General features: G+C 54.4%; 4 protein-coding genes across 4 annotated transcripts; 2 read left to right on the top strand and 2 right to left on the bottom strand.

The window, feature by feature from the left end:
• Nucleotides 1–609: 609 nt before the first annotated feature.
• Nucleotides 610–1,027, bottom strand: pmp3-1 (Plasma membrane proteolipid 3; the record flags this gene model as incomplete). Its single annotated transcript, XM_032022501.1, has 3 exons — nucleotides 610–812; nucleotides 883–924; nucleotides 982–1,027. 3 exons carry the CDS (start codon nucleotides 1,025–1,027, stop codon nucleotides 610–612), a joined length of 291 nt encoding a protein of 96 aa, XP_031880721.1.
• A 6,036-nt stretch (nucleotides 1,028–7,063) lies between these two features.
• CGGC5_v003391 (putative RNA-binding protein) lies at nucleotides 7,064–9,275 on the top strand (the record flags this gene model as incomplete). The annotated part of the gene is made up of 4 exons (XM_032022502.1): nucleotides 7,064–7,222; nucleotides 7,323–7,380; nucleotides 7,498–8,204; nucleotides 8,349–9,275. The coding sequence occupies 4 exons, from the start codon at nucleotides 7,064–7,066 to the stop codon at nucleotides 9,273–9,275; spliced, it is 1,851 nt and encodes a 616-aa protein (XP_031880722.1).
• Nucleotides 9,276–10,859: 1,584 nt separating this feature from the next.
• HAT2 (Histone acetyltransferase type B subunit 2) lies at nucleotides 10,860–12,434 on the bottom strand (the record flags this gene model as incomplete). The annotated part of the gene is made up of 6 exons (XM_032022503.1): nucleotides 10,860–11,034; nucleotides 11,085–11,570; nucleotides 11,625–12,140; nucleotides 12,192–12,243; nucleotides 12,296–12,349; nucleotides 12,401–12,434. The coding sequence occupies 6 exons, from the start codon at nucleotides 12,432–12,434 to the stop codon at nucleotides 10,860–10,862; spliced, it is 1,317 nt and encodes a 438-aa protein (XP_031880720.1).
• A 1,049-nt stretch (nucleotides 12,435–13,483) lies between these two features.
• Nucleotides 13,484–17,855, top strand: exo2 (5'-3' exoribonuclease 1; the record flags this gene model as incomplete). Its single annotated transcript, XM_032022504.1, has 4 exons — nucleotides 13,484–13,488; nucleotides 13,554–13,647; nucleotides 13,706–15,302; nucleotides 15,355–17,855. The coding sequence occupies 4 exons, from the start codon at nucleotides 13,484–13,486 to the stop codon at nucleotides 17,853–17,855; spliced, it is 4,197 nt and encodes a 1,398-aa protein (XP_031880746.1).
• Between the last annotated feature and the right edge of the window lie 250 nt (nucleotides 17,856–18,105).

The raw sequence follows: 18,105 nt of genomic DNA, 5'->3' as shown, positions 1-18,105 counted from the left end.
AAAGCGCATATTGCTTCGCCATCATCATCTTATGTCTCTGCCCTACCGACCGCCGCTGTGGACCCGACCACGGCCATTCTGGATCAATGATCACCATCCACATGGCCCCGGCCGGGCCAATTCTGCCGGCTCTTCCACATTCGTCCTCCGGGCCGTCGAGGCGCATGCTACCGTTGTCCTCGTCTGCATCTTCCAAGGTCAAGGTTGTTATCCGTGTTTCTCGCGGCCACCATGTCTTCAACTCTCCCTTGCCTATCGGGTGTTTACTCTACAACGTGGCAATGGGCGAGGACAAGGTCGGATGCGCTGGCACACAGATCCGGCGCAATAATCTGCACACGCGCCAGACACGCACACGCCGTTGGTCACGTTTGGAGTATAGTGATTTGTTTTGATTTTTGCTTGATTAATCATATATCCATGCCGTCGTCAAGTAAGCTCTCGCTCGTAAACCATACACCCTCCAAGCCACCAGCGCTGGCGATGCGTCGTGCTGCGTGGAAACCAGCAGCGCCGTCGTCATGTACTTGCCGCGTGGAAGCACTCTGCTGCAGCCACCAAAAAATCCTCTCCATCGGTACGCGCCATCACTCTAAACACCGATCGCCTTTAAGCCGTCGGTTGGGCAATCGTTCCGTAGCCCTGTCCACCGCTCTGGACTCTGTCGCTGTAGACACCAGGCGCGCGACCGGTCACTATGCGGCCCTCACGCGCCTGCTCGCGACGGTCGTAGTAAATGTATTCGACGTAGAAGGCGTGAATATGTCCCGGGATATATCCGAGAATCGTCAAGCAGATGTTGACGAGGAGATCTACCGAGCGGCGGGGTCAGTTTATGCAAGTCAAGGATAAGAGCGTCGTGCGATTCATTGCGGCACTTACCCATTCCACAGCCAGCAACGGCATAGACACCGACGGGCGGAACTGTAGTCAACTGTCAGCGCGAGGATTCTCGTGGTGCCGGGCAGGGTCAGGACGAACTGAGGATGGTGATGAGGATGAGGAACACAGCAGAGATTGCGCCCATTGTGCCGGTTTGTCTGATGTCTGTGGTTGAGTTTATGTGGGGTCGAGGATGATGCTTGATGAAGAATGTCCAAGTGTGAAGACGAAGAGGCAAGATCTGCTAATCGACTGAAGTGCGTTCAAGGGTATCACAGTATTGGGATTGTTGTTGCGGGACAACACGATGACAGTCCCAGCCGAGGCGGACAGAAGCTTAAATGCACCGACCAAGCTCAGACACGCAAGGAAGGCAGGCGAGCGGCCAAAAATTGCCGTGCCTTGTCTTGTTTTGGGTAACAGATTGCGTGTATGCCCGGACGCCTCCCTCTATTGCCAGCCAATGTTCTGGTCGAGTCTCATCGTGGCGCGGACTGGACGGCCTGTGAATGACGTAACCTGCACGTGTCGTTTCACTTCGCCAGCAACCGAACCTCGCGCTCGCGCTGCCTGCCCTGGACTGATGTATCTGAGTCTACCTAGGCCCCAGCTGGACCTTCTTGCTGGACGCGACCCTCAACACCAAAGATGTCAAGTTGACACAGTTGGGTAGGTGTTGGCAAGCGCTCTTACTTAACCACCTTCCTCCTATGCCCTGGGTGGCCATTGGGGCCTTTTATATCTTGGTCTCGGCCCCGGCCCGCTGCGTATTTCTGTCCCACAGCGCCTCCTGATCACTTGATAACAGCCGTCCACCAATCTGATCCCTTGGTGAATAGCTGCAGCGGCTATCATCACATCCACCCATTCGGGAGGTCGACTTCGGCACCACTTAGGGCCCAAGCTCCCGGCCACACACACCCTTCGCGGCAACAAACCTCGCAAACCCGCTATGAATAGACGCATCTCATTGTGAGGCACATGGTGAGGCGATTGCTGCTCTAGGGATAGCTTCCTGGCTGCACCCTGTGCCTGAGACATGCAGTCTGCCCTTTCCCGGGGAGCCCAATCAGATGGAACTGCGGAGCCATATCTCGAGCCGGATGTCCACGTCCACAAGGCAGATAAGAATATTGAGCTTGAGCAAAGGTGCGATTGCGATGACATGCTGCTTGGCTCGAGCACCAGCTTTCATTGCCTGACGTAGGTGACGCAATTGTTCAGATTGAGCTTATTGGATCCTGCCGAAACAGCCCATCTGCGAGGCACTCGATCGTCTGGTGGTTGCCAACAACGCGGGAGGCATGATCTCGAGCTGAGTGTCGCTTTGTTGTAACAGTTGTAGACAAGCTGAACATTGCTTTCAAGTTTGAAAGCTTATGTGTCATTGACAAGGCATTCATAAGACACGATACCGACGGCCCCCTCAACCTGGATCGACCGCTGGCTGTACCAGGACCTAGGAACAACTAGATGTATCCGGAACATCATCCGGGGTTCCGTACTCCTCCTGACAACGAAGCCGGCTGTCGATCACAGGTGCAGAGAAACTACACTGCAACAGGGAACAGCGCTGCGGTCGTGCTTCACAGCCAGCATTTGAAACGGCGGGACGCGTAGCCGCACCGTCAGCCACGACTAACATGCGCAAACAAACAATACCATCCGCCCACAACGTTTCCATAACCGGTCAATTGCCTTTCGGCTTGCTGCCAACTTCTCCAGCCGGGGGACTAGACAATCGTGGCAGTTTTGGAGCTGAGATTCACTGTCGCAAAGCAGAAGGCGATGTCAAGCTTGATCCAGGCACCACAATGTGAGAGTTTGTGCACCCTTGAGAAGGAGGCAGACGGAAATGAGGCAGGCCGGCGGACGGGCCATGGTTGTCGAATTCGACCCCCGAGCGGTTTACAGTCGCATGCCGCCGTCACATCGGCGGACAACGGAGTCTTCCGCGGGTGCCGAAACCCCCCAGTCGAAAGCGAGATGGCAGAAGAGTGATTCAAGGTCCAGAGACAACGGGCGTCTGCGAGATTGTAAGCGGTGACTCGAGGAAAAAGGCTGGAGAGATATGATCGATTAAAATTGGCAGAATGAGGCTGTGATCTGGTGCCGAGCCCTCGTGTAGTAGAATTGGGCTCGGATATTACTGACGATCAGCTTTCCAGCATACGTCTAGGCAGTGCCACGCAGAGTTGATGCACGGGATGTTCGCAGCACGGCGGTTGATGAAGTCGACGACATTGGTGGGCATGTATATCAACCGCTAGCTCCCTGCCAGGCTTATCCGTATTTGAGGGCCCGTCGAAAACGGTGCGGATCAGAAAAGAGACACTTCTTCTAACCTTCTCGAAGCCAGAGCCCTGTGAATTAGTGTCTGAGCCGTTGGATTCGGGGATTGGTTCAGGGCAGGCGCATGTGGCAACACCCCTGAAATTCTAGCTAGCCTGTTCCATATAGCTAAAGGCCACCGGTGCGCTGTTCTGAGTTAGACCATCCAATTCAATTGGGTTGATCGATTTGATGGTTCTCGATATTTGAGCGAGCGACATTTCGCGATGGGTAGACTGTGGGAACCCCATTCGTTTGAAGCTTGTCACGTCGTGCCGTACCGAGCTGGTTCGGCATGCCGCTCAAGCAACCGGCGCGGCGGTTGCACTATCATCGCCGTACGTGTGCCGACAAAGACAACACGTAGGGTCGGGGTAAGGATGATACATCATTGTGGACTGATCCCATCGGAGCGAAATGACGCCTCGCCTAAGTCGGCAAGTCAGGGTTTGGTTGTGTGGAGCTCTTTTAACGTTCCTCATCTGCAACACAACTGGTCCAGGGAGCTGTCGACCACTCCAAACAGCGAGTGCTTTGCCAATGTTCCCCATTGGAGAATGGAGATGTACCCCGAGAGGCAAAAAATGGCGATTGCAAGAAATCGAGAGCTTGGATGCTGAAGCTCTTGTTCCCCGGGACCGTTGGAAGAGTGAGCTGGTTACGGAAAGCTAGTTGGGCGTTTCCACGTGGAAGACAAGGAGATGCCAACCAGCGACCGGCGCGGTGTGGCACGCAGTTTGCCCATTTGGGACTCTTTCTGATACTTGTACTATGCAGTAAGCAGCGAAACCACAGCTCACCTCAATGATGGTATGGAACACGAGCCAAGGTGACAAGGTCGTCATGTAGGCAGTGCGTAAGGCGCAGCGTAGGACGACGGCAGAGAGAGAGAGAAGGAGTTGCAAAGATCGAAGGCTGCCTCATCTCTGTGTCCCACACCCACTTGTTCGATTTGGCGGTCGTTCCTCACGGGCCAAGTCGCCGCCAATGGCCACTTGTGTTCGCGGCCTGCTCGGCGAGTGGAGGTCGATGATGTGTGTCGGCGTAGCTTCAGGTAAGGTGTCTGGAGTATGGTAAAGCACGGTTGGTGTGCTACCTGCCAGCTCTAACAGAACTGGGGCCAGCATTGGCGATCCAGCAATGTACACAGTACGGTGCGGTCCAATTACCGTAGAGACGGTACCGAGCAAGCCTGACGAAGACCTGGTCGTCGACACTTGCCCTCTGGCCGAATGTCGACTTCTGTTCACATGTGTGCAGCCGGAGACGTTGTTCCCACTCCCAAAGAAGAATGCCTTCGTAGTGTCCAAGTGTGTGTGTGACAGAGGCGCATACGGCGCCCTCCCTGGCGAGTGATGGAGGTCGACACACGGCTGGGACACGCTGTGCCGCTTGTAGTTGCAGTACCCGATACCTTGGACTTTTGAGGGGGACGTGAGTGACGGGTTCGTGCCGGAGAGACGAGGTGAACCGGAACAGGAGGGCCCTGCTGATAGGGAAGACCCAGGCAGCCGGCGACGGCGGCAAGGAGCCTATATGCAACAGAGCGTGGCTATGTCCAGGGGTTCCCTCCCGAGGTGAAAGTCATCGGAGAGTGGACGCGTCTTGCTCATTAGAGCGTGGCCGTCCGCTGTAATAACGAAGAGCGAGATGCTTCGGTTTAAGCCCTGCTCTGCAAGCCAGTAGCATCGCAATTATGCCATTGTTGGGGGCCAACGAGTGAATTACCATATCTTTGTGTTTGCCAGGCCCCTTGGCGGATGCCTGCTTATGATTCATGACCGAATACAGATACACAGACAAGCCGCCGGGTTTGAAGTCTGGCTGGCAGGACCGCGAAGAGTCCCGTCCTGCAATGATACCAACACGAGACGGCCTAGCGGTATGACGGGTGGACTTTTCAGAAGCACATTCCGTTCTTTAGCATCGAATCTTGCCCCGTTTTTTCTAGCTCAAGCGACAACGGCAAGAGTTTCTTGGCGCGCTGATGTGGCTTCGGCGGCAACGCTTGCTGCCCTCTCCGAATGTGCGCTTGCATCTCTAGTAGCAGTCCCATCAGCACACATGGCAGTCGGGACATCCAAGCTGTAAGGTTACCTAGCAGGAGAGGAGAGAAATTGGCTGGACGCAGGTCAGACTGCTCAGGCACGGGCGCAGTCTCCGGCACAGCACTGACGTTGTCCCAAGAGGACTAAGGTAAGGCAAGATGAGCCAACAGACACGCTTCGGTACCTCGGGACCGCTGCTGCAGCAAGACAAGAAATTGACTTGACACGGCAGCTGACAATTCAACATGTTTCGTGGTGCACCAGGTTAGGTCTACTCGAGAGCATCCAAGAGAAAAACGGAAGGCTCTGCAATGGCGAGGCGAGCAATTGAATTGTTCCGGTGGAGGGGGAAGAGAACAATCCATCCAGGCAGCACTGATTCATCATCATGTATGCAAGCTATGGCCATAGACAGAGCTGATTGACCGCATACATTACATTCAACGAGCAGTTGAAAGCAAGTTGGAACAAGGCAGCTGGGTTACTTACCGCATGTACCAAATACATGTCTGGATATTCATCCAAGCAGCACCGAGGCCGCCAACCTCGTTTGGTAGAGCTCCTGATCCCCTGTTTAGCTTACTGCCTTCAGTCAGTCTTGGTTTACTTTCCTCGGTTCACTCATTGAGAGAGACCGAAAGAGAGATTGACGCCCAACTGGCCGCCATGACATTTTCCTGTTCAGCTTCAGGCCTCAGAGAAATGAAGGAGACAGATAAACAGCGGGCAATTATTCAGCTTCCCGGTCGCAGTTGCGTCCGAATACCCACCGGCCAGCCTCATGTCAAGTATCTTTCTAGCTACCCAAACCCACGTTTCCTACTGTGTGCACGCGTTGCCGTCTGCCAATTGTTTCAATGAAGGAGACCCCCATTGTACTTTGCCTGGGCTCTAACGTCAGAGGTAGGTGTCTTGTCTATGTTACTGGTGCATTTAGAGGTCCCCTGTCCACTGCGCCGACCAGACAGCAAAGGTGCTCACTCACTGAGTGGATGGACGTTGAGAGAGTTGCAATTCCCAGTTCCAGGGCGCGCGCGCGTGGCAGGGAAGCGGGACGTCCCTGAAGGTTCGTAGTTAAGTACCTATCTTGAGTGGTTGTTACCTTAGTCCCGGGAGGTGAGGTACCTAGAGGTACACTCTCCGTTGGCTGTGGTCCTAAAAATGACCGCGGCGACTCCCACCACCAGCTCCTCCATAGGACCACCTGCACCACAGAGACCAACGTAAGGAAGGCGGCACCCGGACACGGTACGCTAAAAGTGTACAGCGGATTCTATGAGGTGCCCGGTAGGCGCAGAGGTACCTTGACCTGACCGACGGAGCAGGTTCCCACGTCCCACGCCAACACCAATGCCAATTTTCTTCTCCTGTGTCGACTTCTTGTTCTCTGCTCTCCCATCACCTTTCCCTCTCTTTTCGCTTCCTCCTCCTTCCCCCCTACCGATCCTCCCACCTCTTCCCCGAGCTGCGAGGAAAAAAGGTACGACGACACGAGGACTGGTCAATTCTGTCCTCGTCTCCTTTTCTCCGTTGCTTGCTTGTAGCCGCAACTCCCGCCTCACTTTTGCTGCTGCAGCTTGCTTTGCTCGGCACCTCTCCTGAAGCAAGCTTGCCGGGAACCACTTCCGTCCCCTCCCCGAACATCCGTCGTTTGTTCGAGTCGTAACGCTGCAGCAACCCTCTCTGCCAGTCGGTCAGCAGCTGTTCCAACCCATCGACGAGTCTTCCTCCAGACGTCAACAGACCCATTATTCTTATTGTGCTGCTTTCACCGGTAGCGCTACTGTTGCCAATCGCCCAAAATGTCTGGCCCTCCCGCTGGCAACCAGCTCAACATTGATCGCTATGTTGTGATCCACGTCGCGACCACCTGCGATGAGCATGGTGTCTACGTCACCAAGGACTCTGCCGAGGTCATTGAGCTGGGATGGATTCTGCTTGACGCAAAGTCTCTCGAGGAGGTGAGCTTCTTCTGCCTGCCCCGTCTTGTCTCAAGAAGGCCTCCACCTTCACCCGCTGCCACCGTCACTGAATCTTTGACTAACCCTCAATGTCTTCCAGATCACCCGCGAGAGCGTTCTTGTCAAACCCATCAACACTCCGATTACACCGTTGTGCAGTAAGTAGTTGCACGAGGCTTGAGACCTTATCTTATTTCCGTCACGCCATACAACGCCCCGTTCCTGCAGCGGTGACGACAAGTTGAAAATTCTCCAGCTAACATTTGCGTCTTTAGCGAGCTTGACGACCCTCACCTGGGAACATGTGCGCAACGCGGGAACCTTCCGAGACGCCATCAACCGATTTGACACGTTTGCGAACGAGCACTTGACCTCGCAAAATCTCGATTTCGTCTTCGTCACCCTCGACGCCTGGGATCTTCGCGTCCAGTTGCCCCGAGAAGCCCGAGACAAGGCCGTCGTTCTGCCTCCATACCTCCAGCACTCCCGCACTTTTGATCTGCGGACTGAGTACCAGCGATGGCAGCAACACCACCCCGAATCGCTGCCCTTTGGGCCCTCGATGCTGTCCAATATCTGTGCCGCCTTGGAGGTGGAGCCGGTCCAGTCCAGTGCTCCAATCAAGCACAACTTGCCCTTCCACCTCCAGGCTCTGGCCCCTGCCTCTCCTCGCCGTGCCATGGAGGAGGCCGTCACCTTGGCCCGCGTCCTTCGAGGCTTGATTCGCAAGTCGCAGCCTTCCCACGAGCACCCCGATGTCCTGACTCGGCCCATGGACGCGCGCGCCGACGTGCGTGCTTTCCTGTCTGAGCGCAGCAAGGTCCTCCACATGTCTGGTCTTCCTCATGATACTACTCAATCCGAGCTCGAGAGCTGGTTCACCCAGTTTGGCGGTCGTCCTATTGCGTTCTGGACCCTTCGCACCCCTGAGCAGCACAAGCCTACCGGCAGTGGTTTCGCCGTCTTCTCTTCCCACGAGGAGGTGAGTTCAATTATTCATTTTTGCGCATGACAAATCGAAGGATCGCAATTGCGCATTCACATTGTCGCCAATTGGGCTTCTCTGAGCAGAAGACAACGCTCCCCAGCAGCCGAGTTTTTTTGATCAATGCTGACTTCTGACCAGGCCGCTGAGAGTCTGTGCATGAACGGTCGCGCTCTTAACGAGAAGGCGATCGAAGTGTCACCGTCTTCCAGCCGTGTTTTGGACCGCGCCGCTGAGATCCTGACGCCCTTCCCGCCTAGCAAGAACCGCCCCCGCCCCGGCGACTGGACCTGCCCCTCGTGTGGCTTCTCCAACTTCCAGCGACGCACTGCTTGCTTCCGCTGCTCCTTCCCCGCCGTCAGCGCTGGTCCTACCGGCGACATGGGCTACGGCTACGGCTACGGACCACCGGCCATGATGCCTCCTCCCCAGCACCACCATGGACACATGGGTCACGGCGGCGGTCGCATGGGCGGCAGCGGTGTCGTCCCCTTCCGTGCTGGTGATTGGAAGTGCGGCAACGAAGTTTGCGGATATCACAACTTTGCTAAGAACGTTTGCTGTCTGCGTTGCGGTGCCAGCCGTGCTGGTGCCGCTGTTGTCGCCGATTCTGGTGGTTACCCCTCCCCCATGGATCCCCCTTCCAACTATAGCATGAGCCAGGGCTCCATGAGCGGCACTCCTGGACCCGGGCCGTTTGCTTCGGCCGGCGGTGGTTTTGCTTCTGGTGGCGGCTACGGTGGTCAGCACTTTGGCGGCCCCCCCAGCACTTATGCCCTTCCCTCAGGCATTGGTGGCGGCGCCGCTCCCTACCCCTCTCTCAACACTCACTTTGGACCGGCTCCTGGCTCTCACTCTGCCGGCCCTTTCGATAGCCGGGCCGCGGAGGCGGCTTTCCAGTCCGCTTCCAACGGCCCTGCGTCTGCCGGCCCCTCGAACAACTTCTACTCTCAGAACGAGAACGATCCGTTTGCGTTCCTCTCCAGCGGAATTGGAGGGCTTTCCGTGAGCGGCGGAGACTCCCGCCAGAACGGAGGAGCCGCGCCGCCGAGCAAGTCTCCTGCGTAAACTACACAACTGGATTTTGATAATCGAGATGAGCCAAAGTTTGCTACATTAGCTGGCTTGGAACGTTTTCAGCATGTGACTTACTGATGCGGATTACGCTTCGGAAACAAGACGAACATAGATCATTTGTCCTTATGGCAATCAATCACCTTCTGGATTTCAACCTGCGTTATTGGACGGGGGCGGGCAGGCATCGGATTTGGAAGATTAGGACGGGGTGTTGGTTGTCGGTATACCAAGGGACGTGGGAAAAAAGTTTGCAAAGGCTGGAAAGACAAAAAGAGTGTTACACTACCGGACGGGCTGTTGGAACTGCTTTCTCGCTGACAAGCGTCAGAAGCTATGGATTGTTTTACGGCCTCACCTTGATGGACGTTGCGGTTGTTGCTCGGTCGGATTTTGGGCGGTCCAAAGGGAGTGCATAGCGATGGGAGTAAGTAGTAAAAGGTATACCTGTCTGGCCTTCATCGTGTGCGAAGAAGTTGTCTATTTCCAATCATTTTCGTTTTCCTCTTTATCCGTCGTCTCTCCCTCTCTAAGTACAGTTGTCGTTTGAATTGTTATATTTATGCTGTCTTTCCGCAACATTCTTTCTTTTTCCGAAAACAAAAACAAAACCACAAAATTCTCCATCTTGCTCATCACTCTCCTCCCTCTCTCAACTCCCTCTTTCTCCTTGGAAAAAAAGATTGGTTTGGCTTGGCATTTCAAACATCACACCCCTTCCTTCCGCATTCGACATGGTTTTCTCTATACGGGTTGGATGGGCGGCAGCGTTGTGGGAGTCGGGGAGTGAAACAGGGTCCAGGGCAGGTTGGCTGGCTTTTGGCTTATATTCCTCTTTTTTATTCTTTCCTTTGCCATTTTTTCTCTCAAATAATTCGCAAAGTCTCCGTCGGCATCTCTTTTCGAAATGCAAATAAAAGCTTCTTCCCAGCATACTTGAGGTTATGTTCCTTCCTTTGGAGCCCCCGTTTCCCTCAGTGAGTGTATGTATGTGTGTCTGTCTGTATTTGTCCCAGGGGAGGTTATTGGTGGCGGTGACGGTGACGGTTGTTGCGCGTGCATTCGCCGGATGACGGGGTTGCTATTGTTTGTGTATGTATGTATGCATTGACTGCATTCTGATGTTTTCAACATTCTGACTACTGCCCTGGTGCTCTGATGCTTGGACTCGTCGATAGTCCCGAACCCCTGCGTGTGACGTACTTATTTGTTCGTTCTTTTGTCCAACCATCACCGTGATTGGAACTGAGATGTCTGCCCCTGGAAACGAGTGTTCCTGGCATGGCCCTGAGTCTAATGTTCCAACAATGTCCTCCATTTTTCACAGGGGAATTGCGTCGCCTTCTGATCGTGGGTTCTCACGAGGTATAACCTTTGCGCCAAGTTGGGGCCGCACGTGTCACGGACGTAGGTTTGAAGTGAGAAACAATGCAGCTGATTGGGAATCTGAATACATCTCCGTAGACGCCGAAACAAAAATGGAACCCTGAATTCATCACCGTTTTGAACCCCCTCCCAATGTGATTCTCGGCCAAATGGTTGCTATTACGCTTAAGTATGTTTGAGACTCCACCTTGCCTATCGGTCGATCTCGTCGAGAGGCAGGTCGCCGTCGTCCTTGCCGACGATGGAGTCGGCGACCTTCCAGATCTGGAGCAGGTTGTCCTCTGCGGCACTGCAGACGAGCCAGGGCTCGTTGGGGTTCCAGCTGAAGTCTGCGAGGTGGTTAGTGTGACCACCGTGCATGAACAGGCTGCGATCATGTTAGCTATTAGATTATGAGTAGGCAGTGAGAGAACATACAGCTCCGGGGGCCCATCCTCCTGGTCGTCCGGCATCTGCTCCTCTCCGACGCGGGACAGATCCCAGAAGATGACACGTCTGTCGTAGCTACCGGAGCCGAGGATACCGGCCTCTTGAGGGTGCCATGAGAGCGAAGTGACCGCATCGTTGTGACCCTCCAGGGTGTGAACCTTCTCCTTGACATTGCGCAAATCCCAGATGCCCAAGGTCTTGTCAGCCGAGGCCGTCGCGACGAGGACTTCTGACGTGGGGTTGAAGGCGAGGGCGTTGATCGCATCCAGGTGACCGCGCTTAGCGACCACGGCAGCACGATCCGTCTGCTTCTGGCGCACGTCGATGATTTGCATCGTCAAGTCGTCCGAGACGGTTCCGATGAAGTTCTTGGCAATCGGGTGGTATTGGACATCGTTGACGATCTGGGTGTGGTGTGTGTATCTGCTCTGGGGCTTCAAAGTGTGGCTGCCGCTTTGCAGCTGTTTGAGGTCCCTATGAGTTCTTCATTAGTCTCATTCACGTATCATGGCGAAAGCAGCGACATACCAAAGGCAAACGGTGGTGTCCTCACTACCAGAAGCCAGGCAGCCCGTTTCATGAGGGTTCCAGCTCAGGCCAAATCCTTCCTGCTTATGGCCAATGAGTTCGACCTGAGCGTTGACCTTGCCGTCAGGCTGCAGGCTGTGCTTCGTGCGATCAAAAACCAAGACCTTGCCATCGACACAGAGTGTCGCAATGATGTCGGGGTTCTGAGGCTGGTAGCGCGCCTTGTTGATCTCGCCAGGGTGATCAATCTTTTGCACGATGCTGAACTCAACTGCCGAAGACTCTCCATTCGACGACTTTGCATGCCCTCCAACCTCACCGGTCTCCTCATTGTAGTCGGCCGGGTTCGGGGTTGCGGACTTGGGGATCTTGACTTCGGCGATCTGGACGTGGTTGGGCAGTCCTTCGGATGTGTGGGTGCCGAGAAGCAGTCTGTGGATGCGGTAGTTCTTGTCTTCAGGCTCCTTCACATCGGGGAACCATTGTGTCGTGAGGGTAGGCCACTCAAGGGCGGTGCTGCACACAGTGTCAGCTGGGGCAAATCGGAAGTCGGAAGGCTCTTCGTACCTGAGAATCATGTCGTAGAGAAAGGGGCTGTTCTTCTTCCAGGTCTTGTATTCTGAGGACGTCGTAAGCGATATTTCGAAGAACATGTTCAATGAAATGCTTACCCTCATTGATGAGACGCTGCTCCTGGTCCTCATCCTCCTCACGATCCATTTCGACTGGTCAAGGGTCAGAAGCTGATGCGCTCCAAGCTGGTTTGCGAAGCTTACCGTCATGGTCGTCAACGACTTGAGCGGGCGCCATTGTGTATGCGTTCGTGAATGAAAAGATCGATCTCCTGAGCTAGGTAGTCAATGGATTCCTCGGTTGTTGCGTGCGCGGGGATTGCGATTGTGCTGAGATAACCGGGCGTCAGGTCGGAAAGTTCTTCGCCAGCGCAAACGATGGTGGAGGAGGTTGACGCGAGATGGCCCGGGGGAAGCAACGCGCAGCGCGTAGATTGAATTTTAGTTGCAGCAGCAGGAGCAGGCCGGTCCGCGTAAGGGACGGACAGGCGCGCCCCCGGCGCACCTGAAGGCTCGAGCTGTGACGCCTGCCACGCTAAATCGTAAGCGGCATGGCGGGAGCCAGAAGCATTCTCCCCACATTTTGTGCTTCGAACTGAGGCTGCCACCAGCCTCACCCTTGGAGGTCCATCCGCCACAGCTGGCGGGGTCCTGAGGTGTGGCGCAGACAAAAAGCGTTCAGGCCTAAAGGTGTCCTGTAGAGTCACACCGGTTCAGGGCCAAATGCAGTGATGACTTGATGGCGAAACCCCTGTGGCCACTAGTGCTACAGTGTTGTCCTGTGAGGTGAGGTGGTTATCCCACCTGGCCCCGCCACCGCCCGAAAGCTGGGCGCGGAAGTTCCTGCATCATCCAATCCATATCGATTGCGCCCATATCAACCTGGAGGCGTCAGGTCCATCTGTCCAGCTTCACCTACCTCACCTTCACCTGCGCAACCCGACTTTCCCATCCCTTCCGCCCTCACACAGCTCGACAGCCGAGTTCCCTGTTCACCTGGCAGAATCGCAAACGCCTTGGTCTTACAACAGCCAGGAGTTTAATATTCTTTCACTTGTTCATTTTTCTTTTCCTGTTCCAAAGTCGCAACTAGCTTGCGACTGATTCACTTGGACTCCTGCGTCAGGACTCCCCTCGTGTCTGGAGAGAAAACATCGGTCGCTTTCAGCGCTGAGACGGATAGAGACTGCAGCATTGTCTCTGCGAATTATTTTCATCAATCAAAACTTCATCAACTTCATCATCACTAGCCGCGCTTAACTCAAGCGCGCACATCATCGCCACATCATGGGGTTGGTCCTACTTCTCGTCCTGCTCTGGCGCATTAGCTCAGCTCTGCTGACCACCTTGTGTACAGTGTTCCCAAGTTCTTCAGATGGCTCTCGGAGCGTTATCCGGCCATCTCTCAGCTAATTGCTGAGAATCGCATTCCCGAGTTCGACTGTCTTTACGTCCGTCTACCCCACCACCTCGCCATCGTCGGGTACGAGTAGCTGACAATTTCGGTAGCTGGATATGAACGGAATCATCCACAATTGCACGCACAAGGACACGGGCGAGGATACCACCTTCCGACTAAGCGAGGAGGAGATGTTCATACGCATCTTTAACTACATTGAGCACTTGTTTGGGAAGATCAAGCCGAAGCAGCTCTTCTTCATGGCTATTGACGGTGTCGCACCGAGAGCCAAGATGAACCAGCAGCGCGCCCGTCGTTTCCGAACCGCTCTCGACGCCGAGAAAGCCCGTGACAAGGCGATCAGCGAGGGTGTTGAGATGCCCAAGGAGCCTCCCTTCGACAGCAACTGCATTACCCCCGGCACCGAATTCATGGCGAAGCTTACCCAACAACTCAAGTATTTCGTCAACAAGAAGGTCTCCGAAGACGCCGACTGGCAGGGCTGTGAGATCGTTCTGTCTGGTCACGAGGTGCCCGGTGAGGGAGAGCACAAGATCATGGAGTACATCAGAAACGCCAAGGCGCAGCCTGAATATGACCCCAACGTCCGTCACTGCTTGTACGGACTCGATGCCGACCTCATCATGTTGGGTCTTCTCAGCCACGACCCTCACTTTTGTCTTCTTCGAGAGGAGGTCACTTTCGGCCGCCACAACAAGAACAAGGCCAGAGAACTGGAGCACCAGAACTTTTACTTGATGCACCTCTGCATAGTTCGCGAGTATCTCGAGTTGGAGTTTCAGGAGCTTCAAGAACCTGGGAAGCTTGGCTTTCCCTTCGATTTGGAGCGGGTCATCGACGATTTCATTCTCATGGCTTTCTTCGTCGGAAACGATTTCCTTCCCAATCTTCCACGTCTGCATATCAACGAGGGTGCACTCGCTGCCATGTTCCGTATCTACAAGGATATTCTCCCCAAGGGAGATGGCTATATCAACGAAGGAGGTATCATTAACCTTCCGCGTCTTCAAAAGCTTTTGGAGGAACTTGGAAAGGACGAGATTGAGTCTTTCGAGAACGATGCTAGCAACGAGAAGTGGTTCCAGTCCAAGAGATCCGCCGAACCGAACGGCGTCGACAACAAGAAGTCCAAGGCCAAGGGTCTTGTGCTGACGTCTTCTCAGAGAGACTTATGGAAGCAAAAGATTCGTCCCTATGTCAACAAACCATCATCCGAGCCGCTTGATCTGGGTACCAGTTTGAACGCTGCGGACCGCAAGTTTGTCCAAGATCTTGCTGATACCCTTCATATTGAGTGGAGCACGAAGGAGGACGATGATGGCCATCGTCACCTTCTTTTGTCTTTCCCCGAGGGTGCCGTTGAGAGCCTCAATGATGAAGAGGAAGAGGGAACACTGGCTCTCTACCGGGTTGTTCGAAACTACGACAAGGCTCTGGTTGTGGACATCACTCCGGAGGATGCCCAGCGTCACTACCAAGAACTCTACGACACCAAGTATCAAGCCTGGAAGACGAAGTACTACTTGGAGAAGTTCCCTGAATGGCCGCAGGAGTCTTACGACAAGGAGCTTGTCAAGCTTTGCGAAAACTACGTCCAGGGTCTCCAATGGGTCTTGCACTACTACTATCACGGAATCGCCTCGTGGCCCTGGTTTTACCAGTACCATTACTCCCCCTTGACTTCTGGTAAGTAAAAATCAAATCTGACAAGAAAGAACAAGACTAAATATCAATATAGATGTTGTGAAGGGTCTCGGAGCGGACCTGAAGTTCACCCTGGGTCAACCGTTCAGACCATACGAGCAGCTGATGGGTGTCTTGCCTGACCGAAGCAAGTCTATCGTTCCTGAAGTCTACTGGGATCTCATGACGAATCCCAACTCCCCCATCTACGACTTCTACCCCCGAGACTTTGAGCTCGACATGAACGGAAAGAAGATGGAATGGGAAGCCATTGTGAAAATTCCCTTCATCGACGAGAAGCGTCTTCTTAGTGCCATGGCGACAAAGAATGATCAACTCAGCCAGCAGGAGAAGTCAAGAAACGGCTTCGGTGTTGCTCTCAAGTTCACGTATAACCCCGAGGTTGCGTACACCTACCCGTCATCTCTTGTGGGTGTGTTCCCTGAGATCAGCCCCTGCCATTGCATCGAGAACATTTTTGAACTGCCGAACACCGAAGGATTGAACTTCCGCAAGGGTCTTGTTGAGGGCGCCAAAATCAACATCGATGCCCTGGCAGGATTCCCTACGCTGCACAACCTCCCCTACACAGCGATGTTAGTTGAGCACTACGGTGTCAATGTTTTCCAAGCAGACAGCAAGAACCCCAGCATGATCATTACCCTCACTGATTCAGAAATGAGAACAAAGGCTGAAGTGGCCAAGGCCAAGCTTGGAAAGCGTTGCTTCGTTGGTTATCCTTTCTTGCAGGAAGCGAAGATCGTGAAGGTCTCCGACGAGCTCTTCGACTATGAGCTTGATGGACGCGATGGGTCCGTGATTACACGTCATCACGGCGATAGGGAGATCAGGGAATGGTCCAAAGAAGCCGCGTATATCGAGAATTGGCACGCAAAACGTCTCGGGTTCACCATCGGCACCGTCGAGTCCCTTGTTCAAGTTCACATGCTCAAGGGCTTGATCAAGACCGAGGAGGGTGCTCTGATCAAGGAGTACGCTGAGAATCCCAGCATGAGGAGCATCTACGCGTCCCAGACAATTGTCGACGAGGTCGTCAACGAGGATGAACGTTTCATTGAGAAGGCTGCCGTCCCCATTGAAGAAGAGTACCCAGTTGGTACTCAGGCTTTCTTCTTGGGCGAATTCCAATACGGACGAGCTCTCGAGGTCACTGGGCATGCTAACAACAAGGCGAACATCAGAGTCTTGGCCCTCAAGAACAAAGAGCCAGACTTCGCAAAGCCGATCATTCAAGATATGAAGCGCCAGAACCGGTACACTCCATCGTATGCCGTTGCCAAGATGCTGAATCTTCATCCCTTGATTCTGAGCAAAATCTTGTCATCCTATCAGATCAACACGGTTGGCGGTCTCAGAGTCAACCTGGGACTTAACCTCAAGTTCGATGCGAAGAAGCAGAAGGTCTTGGGCTACTCCCAGAAATCAGACTCTGGATGGGAGTTTAGTAACGCTGCCATTGAACTTTTGGCCAGATACATTGCTGCTTTCCCCGACTTCTTCGCAGCCATCCAGCAGAACCCCCAGTCAAGCGATGTCAGCGACACTGATCTGTGGAAGGATCCCAAGGTTGCCGCTGCGCGCGTGAAGGAGATTGGTGCCTGGTTGAAGTCAGCTCAGACGAGCAAGTTTGAGAGGGTTCCTTTGGATGCCGAGCAACTGGATTCTGTCGTGGTGATGCGTCTTGCTGAGGAGGGTGCGAACGTTTTCACCAACTCCCATGAGGTTGAGGTGAAGAACATGAAGGGCGTCCCGCGGTCAGCCATCATGAAGCCCAGCGACGCCGAGCTCTTCCTGAGCAATCAGAGATTTGCGCTCGGCGACCGCGTCAGCTTTCTGTCCTCTTCTGGCAAGGTGCCCTTGGGAAGTCGCGGAACAGTCGTTGGCTTGAGCCGCACCGCCAATCATGTACTCCTTGATGTCGTCTGGGATTTGACTTTCATGAGCGGTACGACACTGGGTGACAGATGCCCGCCTTTCCGCGGTATGACTGTCTACTCTTCGTCAGTACTCAACACTACACACAAGCAAGTTGTTTCTGGTTCAAAGGCCGGAAACTTGCGCCGGCCGGCACCTCCTGTATCTTCATCGCTCACCACTGGTGCAGCTGGTGTGGTTCAGTACAAGGATGCCCCTGCTCCTGGGCCCCTCGCAGGTGGTTGGCGCGGTGCTGTTAATGGCAGCCCCGGCCACTCTGGTCGCAGTCGCGGTCGCGGCGGTGCGCCCAACTTGCTGCACAGCAACCTGGTCTACCGTCCTGCCAATGGTGCGGGAGAGGGTCATGAAGTCAATGGTCATGGTCATCGCGGTGGAGGAAACCCGAACGGCAGAGGCCGCGGCCGTGGACGTGGTGGACCTGTCCAACACCCTGGACACTCAGGACTTCATGAGACGCCGCAGCAACCGATGTATTCCAACGTCCCACCTCCTGCCAACCTTGATGCTAGAGGCAGAGGACGCGGACGTGGACGTGGCGGAAGGGGTAGGGGCGGTCCTCGCAGCCGTGGTGGCAATGGAGCCGGAGCGCCGGAATCTTAGGACGTCCATCGAATCTCCCGAGACAAGTCCCGCTGCCGAAAACGCCGGCCCAAGGCGACATCATTTTCTGATAGAAGGTATTGGTCTCTAAAAGAAGGCACATGGATAGAACGAAGACAGGCATGATACGGCGTATAGGCATAAAGGTGATGTCCTCCAGCGACGGTTGGTTACCTCCAAGTTGCCGAGATGTTGGCTGTAGCGATGTGGAAGAGGGTAGCATTATGTACAACAGCCAGTTCACAAGATC

Source organism: Colletotrichum fructicola (assembly GCF_000319635.2).
Source record: "Colletotrichum fructicola Nara gc5 chromosome Unknown KSG_Nara_v1_contig02, whole genome shotgun sequence".
Taxonomy (NCBI): Eukaryota; Fungi; Ascomycota; class Sordariomycetes; order Glomerellales; family Glomerellaceae; genus Colletotrichum; species Colletotrichum fructicola.
This window is presented reverse-complemented; position numbering and strand designations above follow the sequence as displayed.